Raw genomic sequence first — 24193 nt, 5'->3', positions numbered from 1 at the left:
TCCCTGTCTGCTTGGTGCAGGAACACCATGTAATTCTGTGCTAGTCATTCAGCAGTAGCAGCATCGTAAGAACAGATCTGCTTCATCAAAACTCAAACTACTATTACATCCTACCCGTCAGTGTGCTTTACATTGGAATATAAAATGCATATTTTGCATTTGCGCCCTCTAGAGAGGAAGTTTGTGCCTTTCACAGGGAAGTTTCTGTAAAAAACAAACCTCTCTGCTTTGATAATCATGAGCTGTTATTTTTATGGAGGAGGATTTCTGTCCTCCTATACTTGTGCTGAGGTGCATCACAGGCCTGCAGGTGCTGCCAGGTTTCTTCCTACTGCCAGCCCCCCTTTCTGCTACTATTACAAACCAAAGACATTGGTGATTTGAATTATTGCAGTTTTCACTGTCCCTCATCAGTAGTTACAAGAACCTGAAGAAATCAATAAAAAAGTGATTTGTCACACAGTGGATCATGTAAGGAGTCAAAATCATGAGCCATGAAGCAGGAAGTTTTTGAGTTATAAGAAGTAAAGTAACACTTCTGTTTCCTCTGAGTGCAATGATGATAGACATACATCTTTGGGTCAAAACATATCTGCCAAACATCATGTTATGTCCCTTTATCATAGAGTTATAGCTGATAAACGTTATTATATGTAAATAGAGTGTTTTTCATGTTAAGGTTCAACTTCATGTTTATTCTGTTGACCATTAAGTGTTGTTGACAAACCCAGACTTTTCGTAGCATGCAAGCTAGGCTGTGATGACAAATGTCTATGGAGGGATGAAAGTAACACCTGTTACTATTGTCCCCACGAATGCAGAACCCCCAAATACTCAAAATAAATGCATAAATATCTATGTTTTAGTATGATGTAAATATCTTTGACCGTATCAGGTAATAAAATATAGGTAGTGGCCATAACCTGGAGACAGATGGATTAAGGTCACTGTTTGACTTACAAATAAAGACAATTAAATTAACACAATTAAACATTTTGCAAGAGATAGAAACATGATATAAATGTGAAGACTTACTGTTCTATCTATGTAAAAGGTAAAATTATCCATGATTGGCGGGCATGATACAGACATACACTAAAGTAGGGTATAGCTCAGCAGTATTCAAGCTAAAATAAAATGAAGCTTTTAAAAGCAAACAATCATGATATGTTGAAAAATATTGGTGTTGTGGGAGGTTTTCATGATTTTAACTGTATGTTGCTTTTGTTGCGCAAACGTGTATCATTCATCACTATGACACAAGATATTGGCTGTCAGTCTTGTACAATCTCTTTGAAAATTACGTTAAATTAAAAAGTGTTTGTGTTAAGTATAATAGAAAGTGACACAGCTTTGGATAATGGTATTGCTTTCTAGAAGTCAAAAAAGAAAGAGAGTCAGTATTTCCTAGAATAAGTGTCCTACAGCAAAACATAATGGAAATTGTAACTGAGTTATTCATCATCTCACTAGTTGCCTGATTACTTTAATTACGAGGGGTATGATCAATATTGTAATGAATAATGCAAATACTTTATCATAAGTTCATACCAGTCGACCATTTTGCAGTCTAATTCAGTCTTGCAGTCTTTCTTGTAATGTTTGTGTGTTCTGGTCCGAAAGGGAGACAATCAGGGAATAATTATTAGACGTGGCAGAGGCCCCACACTGACAGCATAGTAATGTATAATTAATGGGTGAACTCCAAGACAGTCGTCCAGAATGATGCACTCAAACAGAAGCACAAAGAATGGATATCCTTTGACAAAGTTTTAATTATGAATGTTCATACTGTTGGGTATCTTGACATCCCCGTGACCTTTCTTGTGTTGGTAGCACATCAGAGGCAGGTGCCAGCCCACAGCAGCCTGGTGCCAGCGCACATCAGACTGGTGCCAGCCCAGAGGCCCAGAGGCCCTTTTCCTGCCATCTGTCTCCACTGTGAGGCATTGAGGCTGGTGGGACTTCTCCTTCCAGCACTCCCTTTATCTTGGATTTGGAGGAACTAGAGTTCTGGGCCGATGTCAATGGAGTTTCTTTTGGGATCTGCCAGACTGTAATATGTACTGCCACCTCGGGGATGTCTGCAAAGGCGTGAATCACTCTGAAGGTGGCAGGTGGCTTTGTGGTGGATAGTTGATCATAGGGGTGATGAGAGAACTCCCACTCCACCACCTCCTCCTCCTCACAGACTTAGGAGTTCACAGACACCCGGGGGAGAGGAGGTGATGAGGGATGGACACAGGTGGACCAAAGAAACACATAAATCTATGTCCTTAACCCTTCACCAACTTCTCCCCTCTTTCCCATTCTCCTGAAATCCTCTGAGGATTTGGCTGTCAGCCACACTCAATACTATACATGCTTCGGCTTTTGGCATACAGATGACAATAATCAAGGTGGTAATCCTGTCTTAAGGAAGTCAGTGAACTGTCAGTTGGCCTAGTGGAATATTGCAAGATATCCTTATTGTTTCCATATCTTGAGGGATGGGCTGGTTTGCCATTGGAACGTGCTGTAATTATCACATTCCAGAACCTATGTGACCTCTCTTAGCATTCACAGGTGTGCTTGGGACGCCACAGGCACTGTCTGACTAAGAGACTGAGACAGACTGAGGTTGCTGAGTTCCACTTTATGTTACACCCATTTACATTGCACTTCAAGAATTGATTTGGATAACTATTTCTGGTATGAGTACATGCAATTGTTAGACGTTTGGAAAAGGGTTAGGTTTTGTTTGGGGTAAGTAATTTATAGCAGTGCTTACTTACTCGAAATGCAGTCTACCTAAGGGCATTTAAGGCTGACTGCTGCATTTTAAAGTCCCCCCTGGGAATCTCCTACAATGAGGATATGTTAGAATCTATCAGAATAAATTAATGGATGGATAAACACAAGTTGGGATAGTTTATGAGAGAGATTTCTGTGTATGTCTCTGTGTGTGTGTCTGTGTGTGTGTGTGTGTGTGTGTGTGTGTGAGAGAGAGAGAGAGAGGGAGACAGAGAGAGAGAGGAGACAGAGTGGAAATAATAGAAAGTGACTGTGTGAATGCCAGTTCCGAGTAAAACGGTTTGCCCTTCAGTCTTTCTTGTATTTATTTTTTCAGGTGTCCAGCGTCAAATTGTTCACTGTGTGGAATGGACCACTGGGATGGTGGAGGATCATTACTGTGACCTGTCCACTCGGCCTGATGATAAACGCGCCAGCTGCAATGAGGAGATATGCCCTGCCATGTGAGTTTAACAGGGGAACGTTGGGAAATACATTTATCCAGCTGGACAAATACCATACATTTCACTAAGACACATAGACACACACAGTTACTCTATATAAGCATATGAGGATTTCCTTCTTGTTGTGATTTCAGTCATGTGTTATTTTTCTTTCTTTCTTTCTCTGTGTCTCTCTCTCATTCTTCCTTTTTTCAATGTTTCTCTCTTCTTCTGTTTTTCCCCCTTTGCTTTTCCCTTGTATCTCTATATGTCTTTCTTTTTGTTATTCATTTTTTAATTCAATTTTCAGAGCAGTAGACACATCTTCCCGTGCAGGGCTCAGAGGACCTGAATGAATTCTTGTCTCATTTTGTATCTTTTCTCCTCCAGTTGGTGGGTAGGAGAGTGGCAGCGGTGCTCGGCGAGCTGTGGAGCGTCCGGGCTGGCCAAGAGAACCGTGCTTTGTATTCAGAGCATGGGCCAGGAGGAGCAGAGAGCCCTGCAGCCTTCTGCCTGTCAGCACCTGGAGAAGCCAGAGTCAATCACTCCCTGCAACGCACACATTCCATGCCCTGCCACCTGGACCACAGGCAACTGGTCAGAGGTGAGCAGCACAGGGAGCTCTGACAGCTCCTGGGACAAACTCAGGAAAACCCTTTGCATTTTTCCGACATTTGAGCAAATACTGTATATATAGAGGTGTTTATAGCATTTGATAACACTCAGCTTAACAGTAGACAGATGTTACTTAATATACATCTCTCCATTTTGTCTACCCATATCTGTATTAATCAGTCAATCATAGATCCTATAGATATTGTATACAGTTTAATGTATATACAATAACATAAACATGTTGCCAGCCGCAACAGATAGACAGAGTTTGATTAATGCACTGCTGTCAGTATGAAAGAAACCCAAAACCGTGAACATTTTATAGTTTGGCCTCAGAGGGTTGTCTCTGGTTGATGTGTGGTGATGAGATTGTGTTGAGAGACACAGAAATCAAAGAGGTTATTTACAATGAACTGTCACTGCATACATTATTCACTCATACTTGGTATACACAGGCTGTTTTAATTAGTCTTACAGATGCAAATGAAAAACTGAAGAATGTAGATGAACCAGTAGATTGTGCTGTTGATTGGCAGATTGTTGTATAATTTGGGAAATATGTAGATGTGGAATGGAGAGAGAAGAGTCTGTCCTACTTTAAAGCCCATCTTTCACATTGAAATATTTTGTTCAATGGGCATTTTATTTGAGGTTTGGGAACAAATATAAATCTCTTTTGTACCTTTACTCCCAGCATCGCCAGATAAGGTTCTTTAGTTTTCATTCATCGTTCTATCACTTTGCAAGTTCTTACTATCAAACAAGCTCAAACTTGATACCCGAGGACCATCCTGAATCAGTGTGTATCTATGGTTTGGTGAATAACAGCGTATAGAATATAGATTTAGGGTCGTTATAGTGAGTAACAGAGTGTAGATTTAGGGTCGTTCTGATTTCCTCAGGTAACAGTGGTTCCTGGGACTTATTTACTTATACTGAGATTTATTTTGTGGCACCATGTATATCAAGGACCACAGCCAATCATTGTAAAGCTCAAGTCTGCATTCACATGCTGCTTCTTACTCAAAATTCAAATTCATGCCTGGAGCAGCTCAATTATTGCACAGCTGCTTTCCAATGCAAACTGCCACTAATAACAACCCCCTCGGGTATACGAACCTGGGTTAGAGTAAAGGTCGGAATTGGACACAAACCCAGGTTAGGGTAAGGGAAGGGGTTGGGGGTGGCTGAGCCCCCCAAGGATACAAACCCAGATTAGGGAAAGGGAAGAAACTGGGATACGAACCCTGGTTACCTGAGGCACCCAAACATTTTACAACAACAGGCTCCTTCACGAAATACAGGTTAATTCACATGACCCCAAGTAGTCTGTGAGCACCTCAGCCAAAACCACGCTTTTTCAGCAGCCTTCCTTTGAGTGACCATCCTTGAAAACCAAAATCTAATGGAAGCATTGTGGTTGATTTAGCTACAAACTTTGCTACCACTTCCGCATACTTAAGCTTCTTCCTTTCAAAGGCTTCTTCAATCACATCTTCAAAAGGAATCGTTAACTTCATGAAGTATACAATGCACTCACACTCAGAATTTAACACCATGTCTGGTCTCATAGCAGTCACAACAATACACTGCAGGCTATAAGGGAATTATTTACCGTAATGTGCCGCTACAGCGTGCTTAAAAGCTGTATTGTTCAACCTTATTCTTATATCAATACTTGATATAGCCAGCTAGCCAGCTAACAATGCTAGATCAAAATATTTTCAAGTCAAATAAGGCATTAGCCTACAACCGTTTTCACTTTAAATGGTATGCATTTATATAGCGCTTTTCTACTCATAGAGCACTCAAAGCGCTTTACAGATGAATGCCTCAGACATCCACCCATTCATACACTGATGGCAGAGGCTACTGTCTATGTGGCCAACCTGCACATCAGGAGTGGTAATGGTAAATAAATGTAATCCCAGGAACAACTGTTACAGAGAAACCATAGATAAAGCTACACAGGCAAAGAATTACACCTTTACTACATAACTGAGTGGTGGAAGACAATGCAGTTATACTTCCTTCATCTGGCATAAAACATATTTTTCAAAACAACCTACAACTAACTTGATACACAAAATAATACACATGTCCTCTCATTAGTGTTGGTGTAAACGTCACAACATGAGTGTGTTGTGACCCTAAGGTTTTTATATAATCATATAATCAACCGATTTGGTTAAGAGGGATGTAGAGCACGAACTGCTCTGTGAATGCATATTCAGCTCACAGTGCTTATCCGTGCAGATTCATTGATATTGAATGCAAATTGAATGCTCTCCTTGAATGTAAAATGGTTTAATTGTACCATTTTATTATGCAGTATTGACCTTTTAATCTCACATGTATCACATCCTTTCCTTGTGGGTTTCAAATTTCAAGGCAGATGAGAGTGAGCCACACAAGGTTACATATCAACCTAATTGTATTAACACTTTGATTACTTTAAAGACTTTAATTACTTGAGATCAGTTTAGAATAAATTGGTTTTCATTGAGTGTTTTCATGATGACGGTGTTAGGAGTTTCTGTTCGGTTATAAATTAGAAACTTAGAAACTAAAGTACATTGAATAAACAAAGCCTAATACTATGGCTATTTCAGGAGGATAATAACCAGCGGTGGAGGAAGTATTCAGATCCTTTCCTTAGGTACATTTACCAACACAGCTTGTGAGAAGGTTAAATCCCTCCCCCTTCTGGCTGTGGCCCTAAGGGGGAAGAAGGACTGGACTGGGTCCGGGTTCCCCCACCTCTGTGGAGGGGTCCAATTAATTTTATTTGGACCAATTTAGCCCAATGGGCTGCCTTATTTAAGGTGCAGCTCATTGTTGCATGAGGAGAAGACAGACTGAACATGCTGAATGAAAGCTGGGAGAAGGTACTAGACCAAACCTGTAAGCACAGAGGGGTACCTTGTCTGTTTTATGGCTTTAATTTGTTCAGTTTTGGTTTATATGTTTTGGGGTTTTGGAATTACCCTGTTATAAATCAATTAAAATAAATATAGCTATTTTTAAGAAAGGAACTTTCTCCTGCACCGTGTGTGCTTCTTACCTGCAACCCCATTCCACCCAGCCTACATCCCACATCGTGAGATGGCCGACTCAGGCCATTTTCACACAGCTATGTAAAAAAAACTCTATTAAAGTCAAAGTCCTGCATGAAAAATCCTACTGAAGTAAAAGAACATTTGTAAATGTAGTGAAATGCTGGTTTGATTCCTCTGACTGATATTTTATTATATACTGTATAACACCATTAGATTATAAATACTGAAGCATTACTGTTGTAGCTGCTGGAGGTGGAGCTAGTTTTAACTACTTCATATAGAGTTTTATTTACAGAGACACCAGATAAATCAGCGGGATCGTGAGATGATTAATGGGAGAGGGAATCAGTTTTCTTTTCTTTCTTTTTTTACTTTTTCTTTTTGGTTTTTGTTGAGATATTTGACCATTTGAATACGGGAAGTTTAAGGGAAAAATCACTATTTGGTAGAGCTGTTAACAAATCATCATCACATCTGAAATGTGACCCTGACAACACATTGCTTTTTTGTAAGACGTCAGAAGCCAAAAACGTTGAAAACCACTGGTTTAATCTTTAACATTGTGTTGTATTTTAAAAGCGTATTATATTATCCATTGTATTATCTGTTAGAATACAAGAAAATACCATTAATAGAGCTCAAAAAGTTTTTACAATATTTTTCGTAACTAATATCTTCATTTGTTTGTGCTCAGTGCTCAACCACCTGTGCTGGTGGCCTTCAAAGCCGGGAGGTGATGTGCAGCTGGGACACTGGTGTCGACTGTGACCCTACAAAGAAGCCCAGCTCAGTCATGTCATGCTTCATACAGGACTGCCCTACCAATGCTGATGTGTTAGACTGGTCAGGAAGTGGCTCCTCAAGCAAAGAGGTTTTCAATGAAATAAATTCCATACCAGATGACAACCATTTGCCCACGTTTGACACAGGGTCAACAAAGGCACAGCCAAGAGGAAATGGTAACCCAAATAACTACGTGGAGGAAGATTTAATATACTCCAATTACATAGACAAAACCTCTGACAATTCCATTAAAAACAATGTACCTGTTGATGATTTTTATTATGACTACAACTTCATCAACTTTCATGAAGATCTGTATTCTGACGTCGACACGGACAATGAAGGAAAGAAAGTTCTGGATAACTCAGTAACACATGAGCCTAAACCCAGTCCCACCACAGCTGACACTATTCAGAACAAACTCATCACAAATGCTCCTCAAACTACCTCAACCACTTTGATGTCAAACTCTGAGGACTTCCTTGGCACTATGACTATATCTCCAGGTCATGAGGAAGAAGATGGAAGTCTAAGGTCTAAAGGTTCAGAAAAAGAAGAGAAACGTCTGACTAAAAACCCACATGAGAATATTTCTGACGATGAAGAGCTCTTACTGTCACAAGATCATTTATTGCCCATCTCAGTAACAACTCCGCCTCCTAAATCAAAAACACAGTTTTCTCATCAATTGAAAGGATTTAGAATACATTTAGGCACTACTGAAAGCTCTGAAGAACCAGTACTGACAACCAGAATGCCTGCACTCCAACACACAGACCCAGTGAAGGAAATCCACACCACACTCCAGATTAACAACTTGGGTTCACTCCTTGTGCACAAGAGCACCGGCAGCTTATATGAAGATGGTGATCCTAACACTACAGAGACTGGTTTATTGGATGAAGAGGTTATCATAATACCCACCACTAATAGCTATGATGAGGGTGTCAGCCCAGAGTATGGAATATATAAGGAAGGAGAGGAGAGATACGAGGACGAGGACGTTCCTGGAGGCCCCAGCGAATGGGATAACTGGTCACAATCTCAGGAAACCACAATTTCTCCTCAGCCTCAGTCTGAAAGTATGCATGAGAGTCATATGTTTACTACCTCATCTGTATGGAGTGAGACCACGCAGGTGCCTCATCCATTTGCACTGGACCAGGGTGTCACCACTCAATTCCACTTAGATGATATCTCTACCACTAAATTCACCACCACTGATGGACACAGGAATACATACTGGACCACTGCATCAGATGACCAGGAAACCTCTCATGTCTTATCTCAGGAACCTCTCCTCATATCTCTAGACCCATCATCCATAACACAACATTACCAAGACACAACCTCAGGGCCTGGAACCATAGTCCTACCTCCTACAGATCTAAACCCTCCTTCACAAACTCCTCAAACTACTACGTCTGTTGATGATGACGACTATGTGCTATGGCCTGCCACTACAGTTTCAGATGGTGTCACCAGTAGTCCAGCTCGAGACGCTGCAGTTTCCAGTGAGACAGATTTAAGCATTCCCAGCTCTTCAGAGAGTTGGGGCGAGGTTGATTACAACGAGATCCTGGTTCCACCGTCGTTGAGGTTCAGAGGCACTGATGCTCCATCATCCCCTCAAAGTGGCCATGGTCAGCCCACAACAGCACCTCAGACTCCTGCCACATCACCGCCAGTCCCTCCTGAGACCCACCCACCCCAGCGAGCCAGCACAGCGCAGTGGCGCATAGGCAACTGGAGTTCGGTGAGTAACACAACAGCACACATTCTTCTCATGTTCTTGATGAGCATGTATGTGGGGGTTGGGTTGGACGCGAAAGCACAATCCCACGCAGCTATTAATCTCACCCGCTGTTCAGTACGCTGACCTAAGCGCTTCAGATTTCAGTATAAACAGCGGCGATGATGAATGCTCTCCCTGTGAATCAGAAAACCATCACATGATAACATTCACACTCTGCTTATCTAGTCCACAGAAGTCGTTTATCACTCTTATTGCATGAATCACATTTGGTGCTTATTATGTGTTGTGTCCTCCGTAATGCATAATAATAAAGCACCATGGTGCGCTCTTATCTCGCATGAAACTGAATACATAAGCACAGAGGAAATAGAGAAAGCCTTGTGTCAGACGATTTGTATGCATGCCCAGTATCTCCCTCATGCATGTTGAGCTCCCTCTCCGTGCGCTGTGAAATGAACGCTGTTGACTGGACTTTTCTGCTTGTTTTATTTCAGTGCTCCACAAGTTGTGGTTTAGGTGCTGTCTGGAGGATAGTGATCTGCAGCTCCAGGGTGGACTCTGACTGTGACCCACTGAGCAAGCCGGTTCCTGCCCACCGCTGCTACCTGCGACCCTGCTCCGCCTGGAGGGTGGCCGAGTGGAGCAAGGTGAGGCTTACACTGACCTCTGACCTGTCCCCAAACGACACTCCAGACAAAAGTATCATTCCAGATACAACCAATCTGAAATCATAGTCATTCATTCTGAGCCTCTAGTTTAGCCTCAAAGTATTTATTAGTTGTGGTGGCGTGACTTGGTAAAGATAATAATCTGACCCAACATTCAGTGAAATTGTCTGTTTATCAGATCAGGTGAATACAGATGCCTTTTGTGTTGAATGCAGTGCTCCAGGAACTGTGGAGGAGGGGAGAAACTGAGGGAGGTTCAGTGTTATGACATGCGGGACCAGCGAGCCCTGAGACCCTTCCACTGCCAGGCTGTCTCTTCCAGGCCCCCAAGTCGTGTCTCTTGCAACATTCAGCCATGTCTGGAGTGGTACACATCCTCCTGGGGACAGGTAAAAGGGTTCACCAAGTGCTCTGTAATTGCCTTTCGTAAATAGAGATTTCCATCAGGATAGCATCCAACCAGATATGCAAACGTCTCTCACCATATTTTTCTCCCATCTGTTCACTCTCGGCTAATCTCACTTAAAAGCTCAGAAAATAACACAAACTTTAATGAAAGACTTATTTTTTTCCCTGTCTAAATCTGGATGGACTACCTAGTTTCAAAGTTTCAGACGTATTTTTTTTAGGTGCAAGACCTCTAGACAGTTAAGTTGAGCATGAAATAGACAAGGCTGCCCTTGCATATGTTACAATTCTAATTCTAACTAATTTAGCCAAATGGCTTCCAAGCCCTGACTATCCCATTTCTCTCTGCAGTGCTCGGAGCTCTGTGGGGAAGGGGACCAGCAGCGGCTGGTCACCTGCCCGGAGCCAGGGAGGTGTGACGAGTCCCTCATGCCGAACTCCATCCAGGCGTGCAACAGCCACCCCTGTGCACAATGGGTCACGGGCTCCTGGGGTCAGGTGAGGAAGCTTTCAGCCCCTCAGGCTTCTATTCCAACTCAATCTGGGAAGGGAGTAATGATTGGTGGGTGCCAAGAACAGTGTTTGCTATGTTGTATTCTTCAGTGCACTTTTGAGCTTTTTATGCCAGACAAACCCATTTGCAGCTATACATCCACTACATAATAGAAACCACTCTGCCCAGGTAGTTTATTTAAAGAATAGCCTCACCTTCAACTAAAGTGTACAACCAAAATGATACACACACTCTGTCAATAACAACTTTTCCTACTGCCTGGAGCAAAGGGAAAATGGGGACATGTAGCTGCAATTGCAAACAAAAAAAGTGTCTTAGCTTTTTTGTGCCCATCCTGCTATTAGATGAGTCATCCACAATCACCCACAGCCTCCGCTCTGAGAAGGCGAGAAAGTGTTTGATGTCTAGTCTAATCCCTTGTCACGTCAATTTAACATGACGGCCCCTCCAGTGCCATTTTGCTTTTGACTGCAAGGCCGCTGCTTGCCTTTTCCTCATCAGACTGAGACTCAGTAATAGCGGGTAATGGGATAAGACCGGCAATGTGAATTTCACCAATTTAAGGAGTCGGAAGGCTTTTCAGAGAGACTTTCCAAGAGTATCTGCTTTCACACATACACACACACACACACACACACACATATATATATATATATATATACTGTATATATATTCCGGGCAGGAAGACATATACTGTATATATACTGTATATATTTATTTATTTTTACTTTTATTTTTTTAATTCGTTCAGATAATGTGATTCAGCCTTGGTGCTTTAGCCTACAATTAGGCCTGTCCATTTTTTTTTAATTTTGCCCCCTGTGTATTGGGAAAAACTGTAATTAAAAAACCACTCACATCTCCTATCAAAACACTCGATCATCCATTGCGTTGGGATTATAATTAATGTGGCGTTTTACAACAACCAAGGAAGCTTATATGTCTAAGGATCCAATAGTCAAGAACACTGTTCCAACGGTAAAAACGAGGAACAAGTGGAATCCATGAGAAGCGGTTCAACATGCACAAGATGCATTACAGCATAGGGATATCATTGGGCAGGTACAGAGTGGAAGAACAGGGTTTGAGCTAGGTGACAGTTGGAAAGCCTATAGAGTAAGGCTACATTGCCAGCGAGGAGGCAGATGGTAACTAGCTTTGTTCTCAAGCAAGAAGAGGAAACTAGACGAGCAGCAGCAGCACCAGCCTCTCAAGCAAAGCAAGGGCAATGGATGAACTGGCATGGTGATGAGATGAGGAAGATCTGCGGGAGAGGACGTCAGGCTATGGATGCTAACACAATTATTCATTGTTGGAGCCACAATAATGTCCATGATGATGTCCTCCCAACTTCCCAGAACCTCAGTCAGTGGGTGGGTGAAGACGGAAGCTGTAAGTTGTGTATGAGTGTTGGCTCATTAAAACATATTCTGTCTTGGTGTAAAACTAGCCTGACCCAGGGTCGCAACACGTGAAGACATAATCAGGTTTTAAAATCATGTGTGTGTTTGTTTGAGAATAAACGAGTTGAGGTTAACACAGGTTAAGGTTAATTTCTTCTTTGCGAGAGGGGAAGATAAGAGTTCTTTACAGACTTTGAAGCTAAATCAGCCACACCACTTTTGTTATATTTAGTTTTCTGAGGACGGTCACTCAAAGGAGCTTTAAATGATTTGCCTGAGGCTGCTGGAAAAGTCGATGGCTGTGGCTGGAGCGCTTGCAGATTACTTGGGGTCATGAATTAACCTGAACTAACACTGAGATATGTGAAATCGTATCTTGAGGTGTATCTGTTGCTGTCTCTGGTAGTGGCATGTGTTCTTCTAACCCATCATGAGTATGGAGGGACTGGGTCTGGGATGCAAGACACCACTGTTGAGCCTTCTGGCGGTGTTTCGGGCCTAATTCAACGAAACACTGATGAAGGAACATGCCTGCATAAAAACCCCAGTGAAATGCTCACAAAGGCAGCTATGTTGTTTTTGTTGTATCCTGCTGTTGGACAGTTGTTATATTGCTTAGGTTAGGTTAGGCTGTTGGGTATGAGTACTTGCATGTGACAGTGGATTAGTCTCGGTGGGATTTCCCCAACTAATAGCACAAGGAATTGAACATCTTTTCCTGTGTACCACTAAAAAAGGTGGATCCACAGCACATTTGTGCATTCAACATGGTTACTGCACTCTTTCCAAAGACATGCTGATTCTGTTTTGGCAGTGTTCTGCATCCTGCGGAGGGGGAGTCCAGCGACGCCTGGTCAAATGTGTCAACACCAAGGCCGAGCAGGAGCACGAGGCCAAGGCACAGTGTGACCATGAACCTACCCCAGAAAACACTCAGAAATGCAATCTGCAGGAGTGTGACAATTCCCCCACTGGTGAGTACCACATCCTCATTTCATAATTCTGTGTGTAAGCATGTGTACCAAAAACAATTAGCATGAAAGATGCATGTATAGAGCATATACTGTAGGTACAGAGCAGTATACTATACTTTTATTATATACAATTTACTTTAGAAGTCAGAACTCGGAGCTGGGAATGACATCACCCCCAAGTTGTCTGTGCTCCAGTAATAAGTAAACAAATGCAGTACCAATTGTTACCTGATGTTAGTAACACCAGTTGATGACAACGCATTACGCAGTATTTTGCGCAAAGCAACATCATAGCAACATGTCGACAGATAGAAGTTAGACAGTACTGTGTGTACGACTGATTTAATGAGGCACAAATAAGACAGAAGTGCTAACAAAGTTGATGTACGGGGGCTGCTCTCTCAAAGTCAGGGTTGGTGAATTCCGACTTCAGGGGGCATTCCTGTTGAAACCTCTGAACTGGGAAATTTTGACTTCCGAGTACAACTGGAACGCACCATTATGTACTAACCAGACTAAACAGAAAGAATATTGTTTCTTTTTCTCCACTTTCCACTGATGAGGTCTGTATCTAACATACACAACATAATTTCCTTGTAGGATTTAATATCAGTCATCAGGTTTTTTGTGCAACGCCATGTCCTGGTGCTGACCTCTTGGGTTATAAGATTTAATCCTGGACGTTTATTAAGAGTGGGTGAAAAGAATCTCTCTCTTATCTTTGAAAATCTATAGCTATGTGTTTCTGAGAAGAACCTGTGGAGGGTGGATGGAAAATAAAGGAGCTGATTCTTCAGCCTGCTGAGCAGTCTGACTGAAGAGAACACTTGTGAAAACAGTGCATTGATATTCCCTAATGTGCAGATCCATTGATCTCGGCCCTATGGTTTGTCCACAAGGGGAATGAGGAAATGTTTACTTGCCCATTGATTGTGGTGCCGCTGTCAGAGGAATCCAGTGGCCCCTATTAGAGTTGGCTTAAATAACAACAATTGCCTGTGGCAGAAGAAGTGCAAGCAAACAACTCACTGACCTTTCAATACCCTTTGCCTTTAATCGTTGCGCATAGATCACAGAATTGCCGCGTTAACATGCGCCTGACAATCCAGTGTCTCAGGAATGACTGAGCTGAGACTTTTAGCAGGTAGCCACATATGCACCCACTTAATTGGATAACCCTAACCCTAAGTAACCCTGATTAATTGTTCTTAGAATTTTTTTTTTTCCTTTGTCAAAATAAGAAATGACGAACGTGTTTACAGTCCATATGGCATGTTTACAGTTTCTATTTTCTCCAAAACAAATCAGGGTGGTTCACAGAATTTTTGGCCCAAGGTACATCCACTCAGCCCTTTGTTTCTCCCAGACATCAGAGGTACGGACACAATTGCATCACAACAAAAACACTGTTCCACTCACGCCATGTTGCTGAGGCGAGTGGAACTGAAGCATTGTGCAGCTGTCCCAACAACCAGACCAATATACATTAACGGGGACCACGGCTTTGTTTGCTGAGGATGTTTGTGTGTAGTTTATTTTCATCATTTTTTTCTCATCTCCACTTCTTGTCGAGGGATGTTTACCAGTCCTCTTTCCTTTCATATGATCAGTGTGTGGGCTGTGGTCACCCATGTATTGGACGTGTACTTCAAATGAATCTGGGGGTGCATGGATATACCCATGCTGCTTTCTGATATCTTATAAACAAAAGAAAGACCTGTGCAAACATGTTATTCTCGCTCAAGCATTAAGACAGAGCATCTGATAACATATTGTAACATATTACATTTTAGAAAAACATCAACTGACAGACAATTCCAGTGGTTATCCACATCTCCAAAAATGACATGACAATTTTGGGTCAGTTTTATCGGGATCATCCTTTTTTGACAAACAGTAAGTTAGCTAAATGCTCTCAGATATCTAACTCTCAACTACTATCTGAACGGATAACTATGCCCTACTCCTCACCCTAAAGTCCAAGGCTATTTGTATTCCTTGCTGTGCTGAGTCAACAGACAAAAGACGGGTTTACCAAATAAAATGTGACCCCTCTTGTTTCCATTTCAAAGCATACTGTAAGCTTGCTTTTAAGTTCAGAGAATCCATTATCTGCCCTGGTTTAACCCTAAAAGTAATTAAAACCTCTCTCTTTTACCCCTGGAGCTTAAGCGCCTTTATAGTCACATATTTGATTCTGGTCACATCTTCTAATAAACCGTAAAAGACCTTGTCTCACAGGATATAATTACCTCTGCCGCAGCTTTGATTCCTACGGGCAGTGCCATTTGAAAATTCGAGGAAAATTACGTCAGCTTCCTGTTAATTAAAATCTGATTGGTCATGAGAAGGACACTACATATGAGGAATGTTTTATGTCCATATCTGATATGGAAATAAATTTGCATTGAAGCATGGCAAGATTGAATTGGTTCGAAATCAACGATAAAAATATGACATATTTCATATTGACACCTTTGGGTGTCAGTTCCATGGCATTTCAGTTTGAGTTCATCCACGCTTGTGGAATAGATTATGAAAATAATTCACCAGATCCGCCGACTTAAAAATTTATATTTCAAGTAAGCTGTAGCTTGAGGAACTGTTTTTTTTATATGTTTGTTGGAACATAGAGTAACAGCATGGAGACCTTGCTGGGCAGTGATGTTGGTTTCATCTGTTTCACTTTATGGTGTATTTCAACCATGAGGAATACATTATTAACTGGTGAAATATCAGGCATGGTTTTACCTGTGGATTGTGAACAAGCAAATGTAATGTGTTGCCATGGGTTTGGTCAGATAGCTTACTTTAGCCAACATCTGTAGCCAGCCTTTTAAGACTTTTTAAGGATCCGTGGGAACCCAGATGCAGGTCTATCTCTGTATGCCATGGATCTTTTCCATGTTGTCAGACCCTTATAATAACACATACAAGCCTGTCAGTGGTGAAAAACAAACTGTTTACTTTGAAGTGCTGGCTTGCATCATTAGATTCCACTGTATAGCCATTTTGTGGTGACCAGTTTAAGCATTCTAACTCAAGACAGGACCAATTTTGTTCATTCGATTGTTTTTCAGGTTCACATTGAAATGCTTTCTTTGCAAGTGTATTTTTTGTGTGCCATGCTTTGGATTGTATTTTAAGAACAAATCAAACTTGGCATGCAAAAATAATTCACGGCAGGTTCTGTATGATGAATTCCCTCTGGCCTAGCCCTGTTAGCACCATTAACCCTACTTGTTAACACTGTCACTAGCAGCTGCCTCCTCTTCTTGCCCCTCCACATTGGAATCAGCCTGTCCTGTTTCCTCCTTCTCTTCGTTTGTAACCTTATTTTTTAATACATTTGTTAACTTAACCATTTTGCAGCATCAGCCTCGTTATTTTTCTCTCTGACCTTTTTTGCTCCACCTTTTCTCGTTTTGGGACCTTTATCCATTTGTATTTTAAATTTCTATGATCATAATTCTGTCTTGATTTCATTATTCCCTGCCTGACCTCTGACAGTACCTACACTTGAAGGGAGGTGATGACAGTAGCACTTCCTGCACCTGCCTTACAGTAGATGTTGCCTATTTGGGAAGATGTAACCTCCAGTCAGACGGGCTGTTCCAACATCAAATGGGTGGCAACCGGCTGTTCACATTTCTCAAGACAACATAAGAGAAGTGTGAGCAACAAGGTAGCCTCCCTTAAACCCCACTTTAGTTGCCTCTAGCTTGTTTTGGAGAAAGGGAATGTCCATCACATTAAGCGTATGCATATCTCTCCTAGCATTGACATATGACTCCAAAGGTTGCTTCTTTTGCCCTTTGCCCAAAACTCTCCATTGTGTTTACCCAGCATAACATTAGCTTAGTTTACCAACAAAAAACATCCACCACCAGCACAAACGTAGGGGTGAGAAAGGCCTACATTTTATATTGCCCCTTGTGAAAAGCTTCTGAAAGCTATTACTCCATAAATTGGAAAGCACATATCAGGCGTCTAATTTAAATGTTACGCCTAATATGTGCTTTCCAATTTATGGATGTTTTTTGTGGGTAAACTAAGCTAATGTTATGCTGGGAGGCTACCTTGTTGCTCACACTTCTCTTATGTTGTCTTGAGAAATATGTAGGAAGATACTAGCGGCATGCGGTCAGGCCCTTCTAAGCTTTCTGAGAAGGGGTGACAAACATGTTAAACATAATGAATACGTCAATATTATATCCGGTAGGTAAAACGCCAGTTTATTCAAACAGACTAAGCTATGTTGCATCATTTTTACATTTAATTTTAATACTTACACGCCTCAAAAACATTTGGTGGAGCTGCAGGTTTGCCACCATTCATTTCCATAAGACAGATAAGGAACTCTTTTCTCTGGGCAGACCTGCTGGTCTGCAGCCTAAAACATTGTTAAGTTTATTGCTATTGTTACACATTAGGCCAAGGATATGGAAGGGATAATGCCTAAGGTTTTATACTTGTTAATTTTTTGACTAAGGTCTTATACATGTTAATTGGTTATCAGGATTCTGTTTTTAAAGAAGAAATGGAAAAGATCCTGTTTGAAATTCCCATCCCCAGTCATTTTTGTATTGGTGCCCCAAAGAAACCACCATGCCTGAGAAGCTATAAAGGCTTTGATTTGTCATTTCATACATGGGACATTTGCAATTACACTTATCTTTCAAACATGTAATAATAAAACGTTTCTTAATTTTACTCACGCTAAATTCTTTATTTGTTTGGGGAATATAGTTTTCCAGAGGAGCCTTGCCTTCAAGCTGGTGGGTGTACCTCTGAGGTGTCCGTGCTCACTGAAGCATAGTGAAATGTAAGATGTGCTTCTGTCATGGAGTCTCTAGGGAGAAACCCCACAATGAGCCAAAGCGAACCACATCAATCATCTTCTCCTATAGAACACCAGGCACCCAACTGTTATGTTCATGGTATTTACATATGCCACTGTGTGTCCCTATAGATCTCTGAGAAGAGATTAAATGCACAATAAAATCCATTTAGCACAAAAGCATTCTCTGCAAAAAAACTGCATTCTCTATGATATATGGCCATTTCAGCTGTACTACCAAGCAGTGAAGACCTAGAAGTTCATGGTTTGATGCATGGTTTAAGATATTTACATTTTTCTTTGTATGCGAATGTACACATGCAAGTGTTATCAGATATAACTATGTCAGTTATGTCATAAGATGAGACATAACTATGTTATTTGATAACATATGATCAGATCTTTCAGTGTCCTGTGTAGGTGAAACCGGGGTTATTACATTAAGTTAATTAAATCAGTCTCATAAAATTTAATAATCATTAAATTTAGTATTTAATATTTTATAATTAAATTACTAAACAATGGAAAGCTCTAGTTGTATCACTATGCTACAATCTATGTATGGTATCACAATACTAAAGTACTACAATATCACTACACAGTCTATAACACTTTATGAAACAACTAGAAAAGTGAAGGCATTTGAAGTACTTGATTGGCGGAAAATGGCATTCAGTGTAATATTGGAACAATAACAGGCAGGACAATTGTTTAAGTATAATATAAACAATTTATTAAAAGTAATAAACGGTGATTAACAGTAATATAAAATCAGGTATAATCACAATACACTGGAGTAACAAAACGAGCAAGGCACAAAGTGGAGTTGTGAAACGAGGTACGCTGTTTCAGCAAGGCTGAGGAGAGTGCGTTGGCTTCCTCGTCTCTGTCTGTGTGTGTGTGTGTGTGTGTGTGTGTGAGCGGATGCGTGCGTGTGTGAGCGGGTGCGTGTGTGGGTATGCGCAGTTGCGAATAAACGCGGTCGCGCGCTCAATGGAGAGATGGGGGAAGTGAGAGGAAGGCTATGCGCAAGCGCACAGGTGAGAGATGCTCTGTGCGCGAAGTCAATCGTGTCTCCGGCTTCAACTAGAGTTGGAACAGTCACCGGATGCGGCTGCGGGTCCGAGACAGGAAACTTTAGTTTGCTTAGGCGCAACTTTAGTTGGGGGGAGGTACACGAGTATGGAATGCCTAGAACAAAGGATTTTGCCTTAAGGACAAATCCTGGTTGGGCCTTAATTCAAATACTACGATCTTCGACAACACTGAGATTGCAATGTGTGCGTGTATATGTTCGTGTGGTGATGCAAAAGTGAGTTAGAGAGAGAGAGAAAGAGATAGAGAGATAGTGCATGCACAGTCCTATCTAATTAACTAGCAAAAGAACTAAGCAAGATTATTAACGGTCAAAGACCGGGTAGCTTGTGAAATTACAGTTTGCATTTAGATCTTAAACGAAATCAAATAACAAAACTTATCACACAGATTAAAACATACATGTAAAACTAAATTCTGCCCAGATATCAGCCTTACTTCGATCGCTCTTGCGTGGCGACCAAGATGTTTTCTGCGGGTTTCCTTGGAGCAGCGTGGAACGCAGGCGCGTGGAAATGCCGGGGTTTCTTCCTTCTTAATCAGTCCGTCGACTGGACTCGGCCTGGTGAGGGTCGTGGTGAGTCGTGAAGGGGATGAAGAATTCTTTCCGTCGACTTGAATAGCAGGGAGGAGGGATCCGGTCGCCTTCTCCTATTCAATTAAACTGCGGGGCTGCAGCGTATTATATCGATATACTCAGGGTTTTAACTAGCGATTTCAAATAGATTAGAACTTTGATCAGAAGTCCTATAAGCTATGAGTCGTCGTGTCGTCCTTTGTCCTGATGAAGGGCCATCTGCAGGGGGGGTATCTCTATATGATGAAAGGACTTCACTGCAGCGAATCCAAACGAGAGAGAACGAGTTTTGGGTTTGCCGCGGTGATAAAGGGCAAAAACGCGTCACCAGTTTTATGACCTTGGTTGCGGCCAATAAAGAGTCAATGAAAGGTAGATAAGGAATGAAAGGTGATAAGGGACCTCTGGGTAATGTAGTCTATGGTTAGACCACCTACATCCCCCCTTTGGTCTCAGGGCTGGGATTCCTTCATAGTCCATGAGAGCAACAGAAATGTGCATAGTCCGTTAGTCCATAGTCCATCAGAGTCTCTTATTACTGGAGGCATAAACAGTTCGTAAACAGGCTCTTGATATCTGGGCAGCGTAAAGGCTTTAAACATCTGGGCAGATGGCATTTCTATACCTTGTGTTATAGAAACAAACATTCAAACAACATTCCAACACCTCAAACTTAAAACACACTTAAAATATTCATGGAAAGGAAGAAAGGGGTGTTAGCTTTGAGGGTTAACAAGCCTATTCCTTGAGAAAGTTAGTGGCAGCTTCGGTGTGAGGGAGGTCTGAACACCGCTGCGCTGGAAACTGTTTGAAATATTTATTATGGTGTCAAGTTTTGCGTGTAGTGTTGTACTTGTTTGTGTAGCGTGTATGCAATGCCTATGGGGTTAGCGTGGCATGCATGGTTAGTGGGTGGAGTTAGAGGGTTAGTGTCTACCCACCCCCCTTTGGCGTGGAGACGGCTCAAAGGGTAGAAAAGCTCGCAGAGCTGTTTTCTTTGAGTATCCAGTTAGGGCATCAGCCTTTTTCAGCTGTTGCTGGATTTCATTTCCGAACCCAGGATATGGCTCACATGGTGAGGGGTCTATGTCATCTTCCGATGAAGCTGAACTATCTGGGTGGACAGCGAGGGCATAGACAACCATATCTTTTCTGGTGTCTGGGTTGGCACTGCAGACTTGTTCGTTTTCCAGTGTCTCATGTGGTTGAAGTAAAAGGGACCTCTGTGGGTCTAGTACATCCACATTGGATTCAACATCTGAATGTTGAATATCAGCCATGGTAGGGACATGGATCTCAGGAGGGCTAAGCTGCTCCTTATGGGAACCGATCCTGTCACACTGAACCTGTTGGCCTCCTGCTAGATTGGCAGAGTTTGGAAAGCGAGCTGCTCGTAACGGCAGTCAATGAGAGGAGCCAACACACAGAACCTGTAAGAGAGGCGCCCTATGTGTGTTAGGTCTCACCACCAGAGGGGCTCAGGTCCTCGGTGGGTGTTCAACGCCTTCTCTAGGTTTTTCCCCCCTTCCAACAAGGTAAACCCTTGGTGGGGGGGCCAGGGATCACTGTTCAGTCAGATGAGTGGGAGACCCCCCTCTTAGGGGGGTGAGGTAAGCAGGCATCTGCTATTGAATCTTGATCAGGAGCTCTTTCAGAGAATCAATTTCTGACAAAATATGACTCTCTGGTTCAGATTGTCCTGAATCTGTCTCCCTATCCCTATGGCCACGCTGAGGTCCATTGTTGAACCGGTCATTGGACTTCTTAGGGAAACGGCCTTGTTTAGAATCACGAGGATACCGGCCCTGTTGGCGGTTACCCTTGCCTTGGAAAGGCGGTTCCTGGTGTTGATGCTGGCCATTCGGTGCATTCAGGTCATTTCGGGTTTGCCCGTTAAACTTTTGGAAACGGGGGTTCTGCCAGTTCTTTCCCCCACCCTGCTGGTGGTTTTGGGGAAAGCGGTTTTGAGTGGCACGCTTTTGGGTTGGCCACTCTGATGGCACTTCACACCCCTCCAACTCTAGAGGGTCACCCGCTGTGGGTTGAATGCTGAGCACTCTAGACTCCTCCTCTGGTTGGTCTGTCGGGCGCACGACAGTCTCCCATGTCATCTGTGCCTTTTTCCTAATTTCCCGCATTGTGGGTTTACCCTGCTGGAAAGTTAGGGCAACATGGGTGCGCACACATGGGTGGAGGTTGTGGATGAACAGTGACCTGAAACCCTTATTGTCTTCCAGGCCTGGGGCGCTACTGCCTTGGAAGTACGCGTGTCTTAAACGCGTATAGTATTCGCGTGGGGGTTCTGTCCTTCTTTGCTTAATTTGAATGGCACTGATGGTGGCTAAGGTCTCATCAGTGTAGGAGGAGTACTCCTCCCGCAAAACCTTGCACAGCCTGGAGTACTTGTTGCGGGTACGAGAGGCCTGCGTCTCGATAAAAGCGTGAACTGTTCTGCTGGTTGTTTTCCAGAGTAATTTCAGCTTTTCGCGGGAGGTGGCATGAGGTAGGTCGCCTAGAGAGTGTTTGATCTCTCTAAGGTAATCCTCTATGTTAGAATTACCGCTCTTTGGGTCAAAACGCTCAATGTCCTTGGCGAGGGAGTCGAGCTGACGCATGCGGGGACCTGGGGACCTCTCTCTCCGTGACTTCCTTGACCTCCTCGACTTCCTGGAGCGGTCACTGTCTGAGCTATCCGAGGAGTATCTCCCTGAGGAGAAGCTACCCTCATCAGAGTCATCCGAGGACGAGGATGAGGATGAGGATGGGGATGAGGAGGGGGGTTTACGGTGCGTAAACTTCACTTCTTTGTGACTTTTCCCTCTCTCCTTTTCCTTCTTAACAGCCTGTGGCCTTAGGGGTCCTACAGGTGTTGGTGGGCGTGAACTGTCGCCACTTGAAGGGTGAGAGGAGGTTACAGCAGGGCGCCTAGGTTTAGCGGAGAGGATTGCTTTGCGCGAGGCGCTGTAATAGGACGCGTCAGAGTCTGACGCTCCTCCTCTCCTAGCTGCTGACCCTGATTCTACCTCTGTCTCTCTGGGGAGGTGCTCTCGCCCCCCCTAGGGCCGTGGCGCGCGTCTCTTGGGCTGCCTTCATGGCCTGGTTCTCCACAGCTTCTCTGTGGGCCCTCTCGCTTTCCTGGAGTCTGCCTGAGCATTCGGCCAGTGCCTGGTTGTGGAGCCCGAGCTCCTCATGCAGTTTCTGGTTGACTGCATCTAGTCGGTCACGACTAGAACTCAGTGCCTGGTTCTCCATGAGGAAAGTTTCTGTGTCCCGTCCGTACATCTGGTTCTGGAGCAGGAACAGTCTGCCTATCACGTCGTGCGTGATTAAGGCTCCCCTATTGGGGTCGCGGACATGATTGACTATCTCGTTAATCTTAGCCTGACACAATTCTAGGCCCATGTCTCTATAAGTCCTCCTCTCTCCAGCGGAGACTTTGAGGAGGTCCGCAACCAATTCAAAGAGTTGGTCGGAGCCCTCAGGAGCTTCAGCTCCTGATGCGTGTGGGGGTTTCTGGCTCATCCTGTCTGCCTAGTGTGGGCACGGAACTCCGCCTGGCAAGCTAATGACGTGGTCACTGATGCCTAATCACCCTTTCAATGCAAGCTAGTGCAGGTAGTCACAACGCAAAACTACAACAGTGTTATGTCTAATAACACCAGGGAGGTGCACAGGTGAGGGCCTCTGACCTGTGACTTACACCAACGCTATAGCTACCGTGTTATTTTACAGTTCTACAATGATTACTAGTTTCTCTCTGGTTACAACAAATACAACTGACAGTGCAGGTTGCTATGGTAACAAATGGTACTTGTGTCTCCAGTGGTTGCTGGTACTACAAGTATGGACTCCCACTAATTAACTTACCGTGTAGAACGGGGACTGTTAAGATAATTAGTATGTTATTACAACAGTTAGTATCACGACACTGTTATTACTCAAAACCACATTTGATTTACGCCTTGGCAGTTTCAATGGACCTGGTAGGGTCCTGGAGTTACTCAGGGGGTTGGATTCTTATCTGTTATTGCCACAATACCACTGAAGCCAACAATACCAATCCTCACACGGGGCACCAAATTATGTAGGTGAAATTGGTACCAGCCTCACATGGGAGTACCAGACTATGTAGGTAACTTACCCTGTGAGCAGGAGCCGGGTGAATGTGGGTGCAATTGTGTGGAAATTGTGATACCGTCTTTGCGAGGGCCACCAAGACACACCGGTGCTGTCCTTGCAACAGCAACAATATGTTGGTAATCTCACCCGATTGGACAGGCATCAAC

At 43.0% G+C, this 24193-nt stretch overlaps 1 protein-coding gene across 4 annotated transcripts in view; it reads left to right on the top strand.

The window, feature by feature from the left end:
• Positions 1-24193, top strand: part of LOC105892878 (A disintegrin and metalloproteinase with thrombospondin motifs 7) — a 114417-nt gene that overhangs the window by 38149 nt on the left and 52075 nt on the right. For 3 of the 4 annotated variants that reach the window (XM_031569256.2, XM_031569257.2, XM_031569259.2), the window contains exons 17-23: positions 3110-3236; positions 3606-3819; positions 7584-9428; positions 9923-10075; positions 10312-10485; positions 10856-11002; positions 13236-13395. In XM_031569256.2, the coding sequence (XP_031425116.1) occupies positions 3110-3236; positions 3606-3819; positions 7584-9428; positions 9923-10075; positions 10312-10485; positions 10856-11002; positions 13236-13395 (2820 nt within the window). Of the gene's footprint in view, positions 1-3109; positions 3237-3605; positions 3820-7583; positions 9429-9922; positions 10076-10311; positions 10486-10855; positions 11003-13235; positions 13396-14703; positions 17035-24193 lie in introns of those variants that run through there. The other variant, XM_031569258.2, reaches the window with a different exon arrangement.

The sequence above is a fragment of the Clupea harengus genome, chromosome 6 (assembly GCF_900700415.2).
Source record: "Clupea harengus chromosome 6, Ch_v2.0.2, whole genome shotgun sequence".
Lineage (NCBI taxonomy): Eukaryota > Metazoa > Chordata > Actinopteri > Clupeiformes > Clupeidae > Clupea > Clupea harengus.
This window is presented reverse-complemented; position numbering and strand designations above follow the sequence as displayed.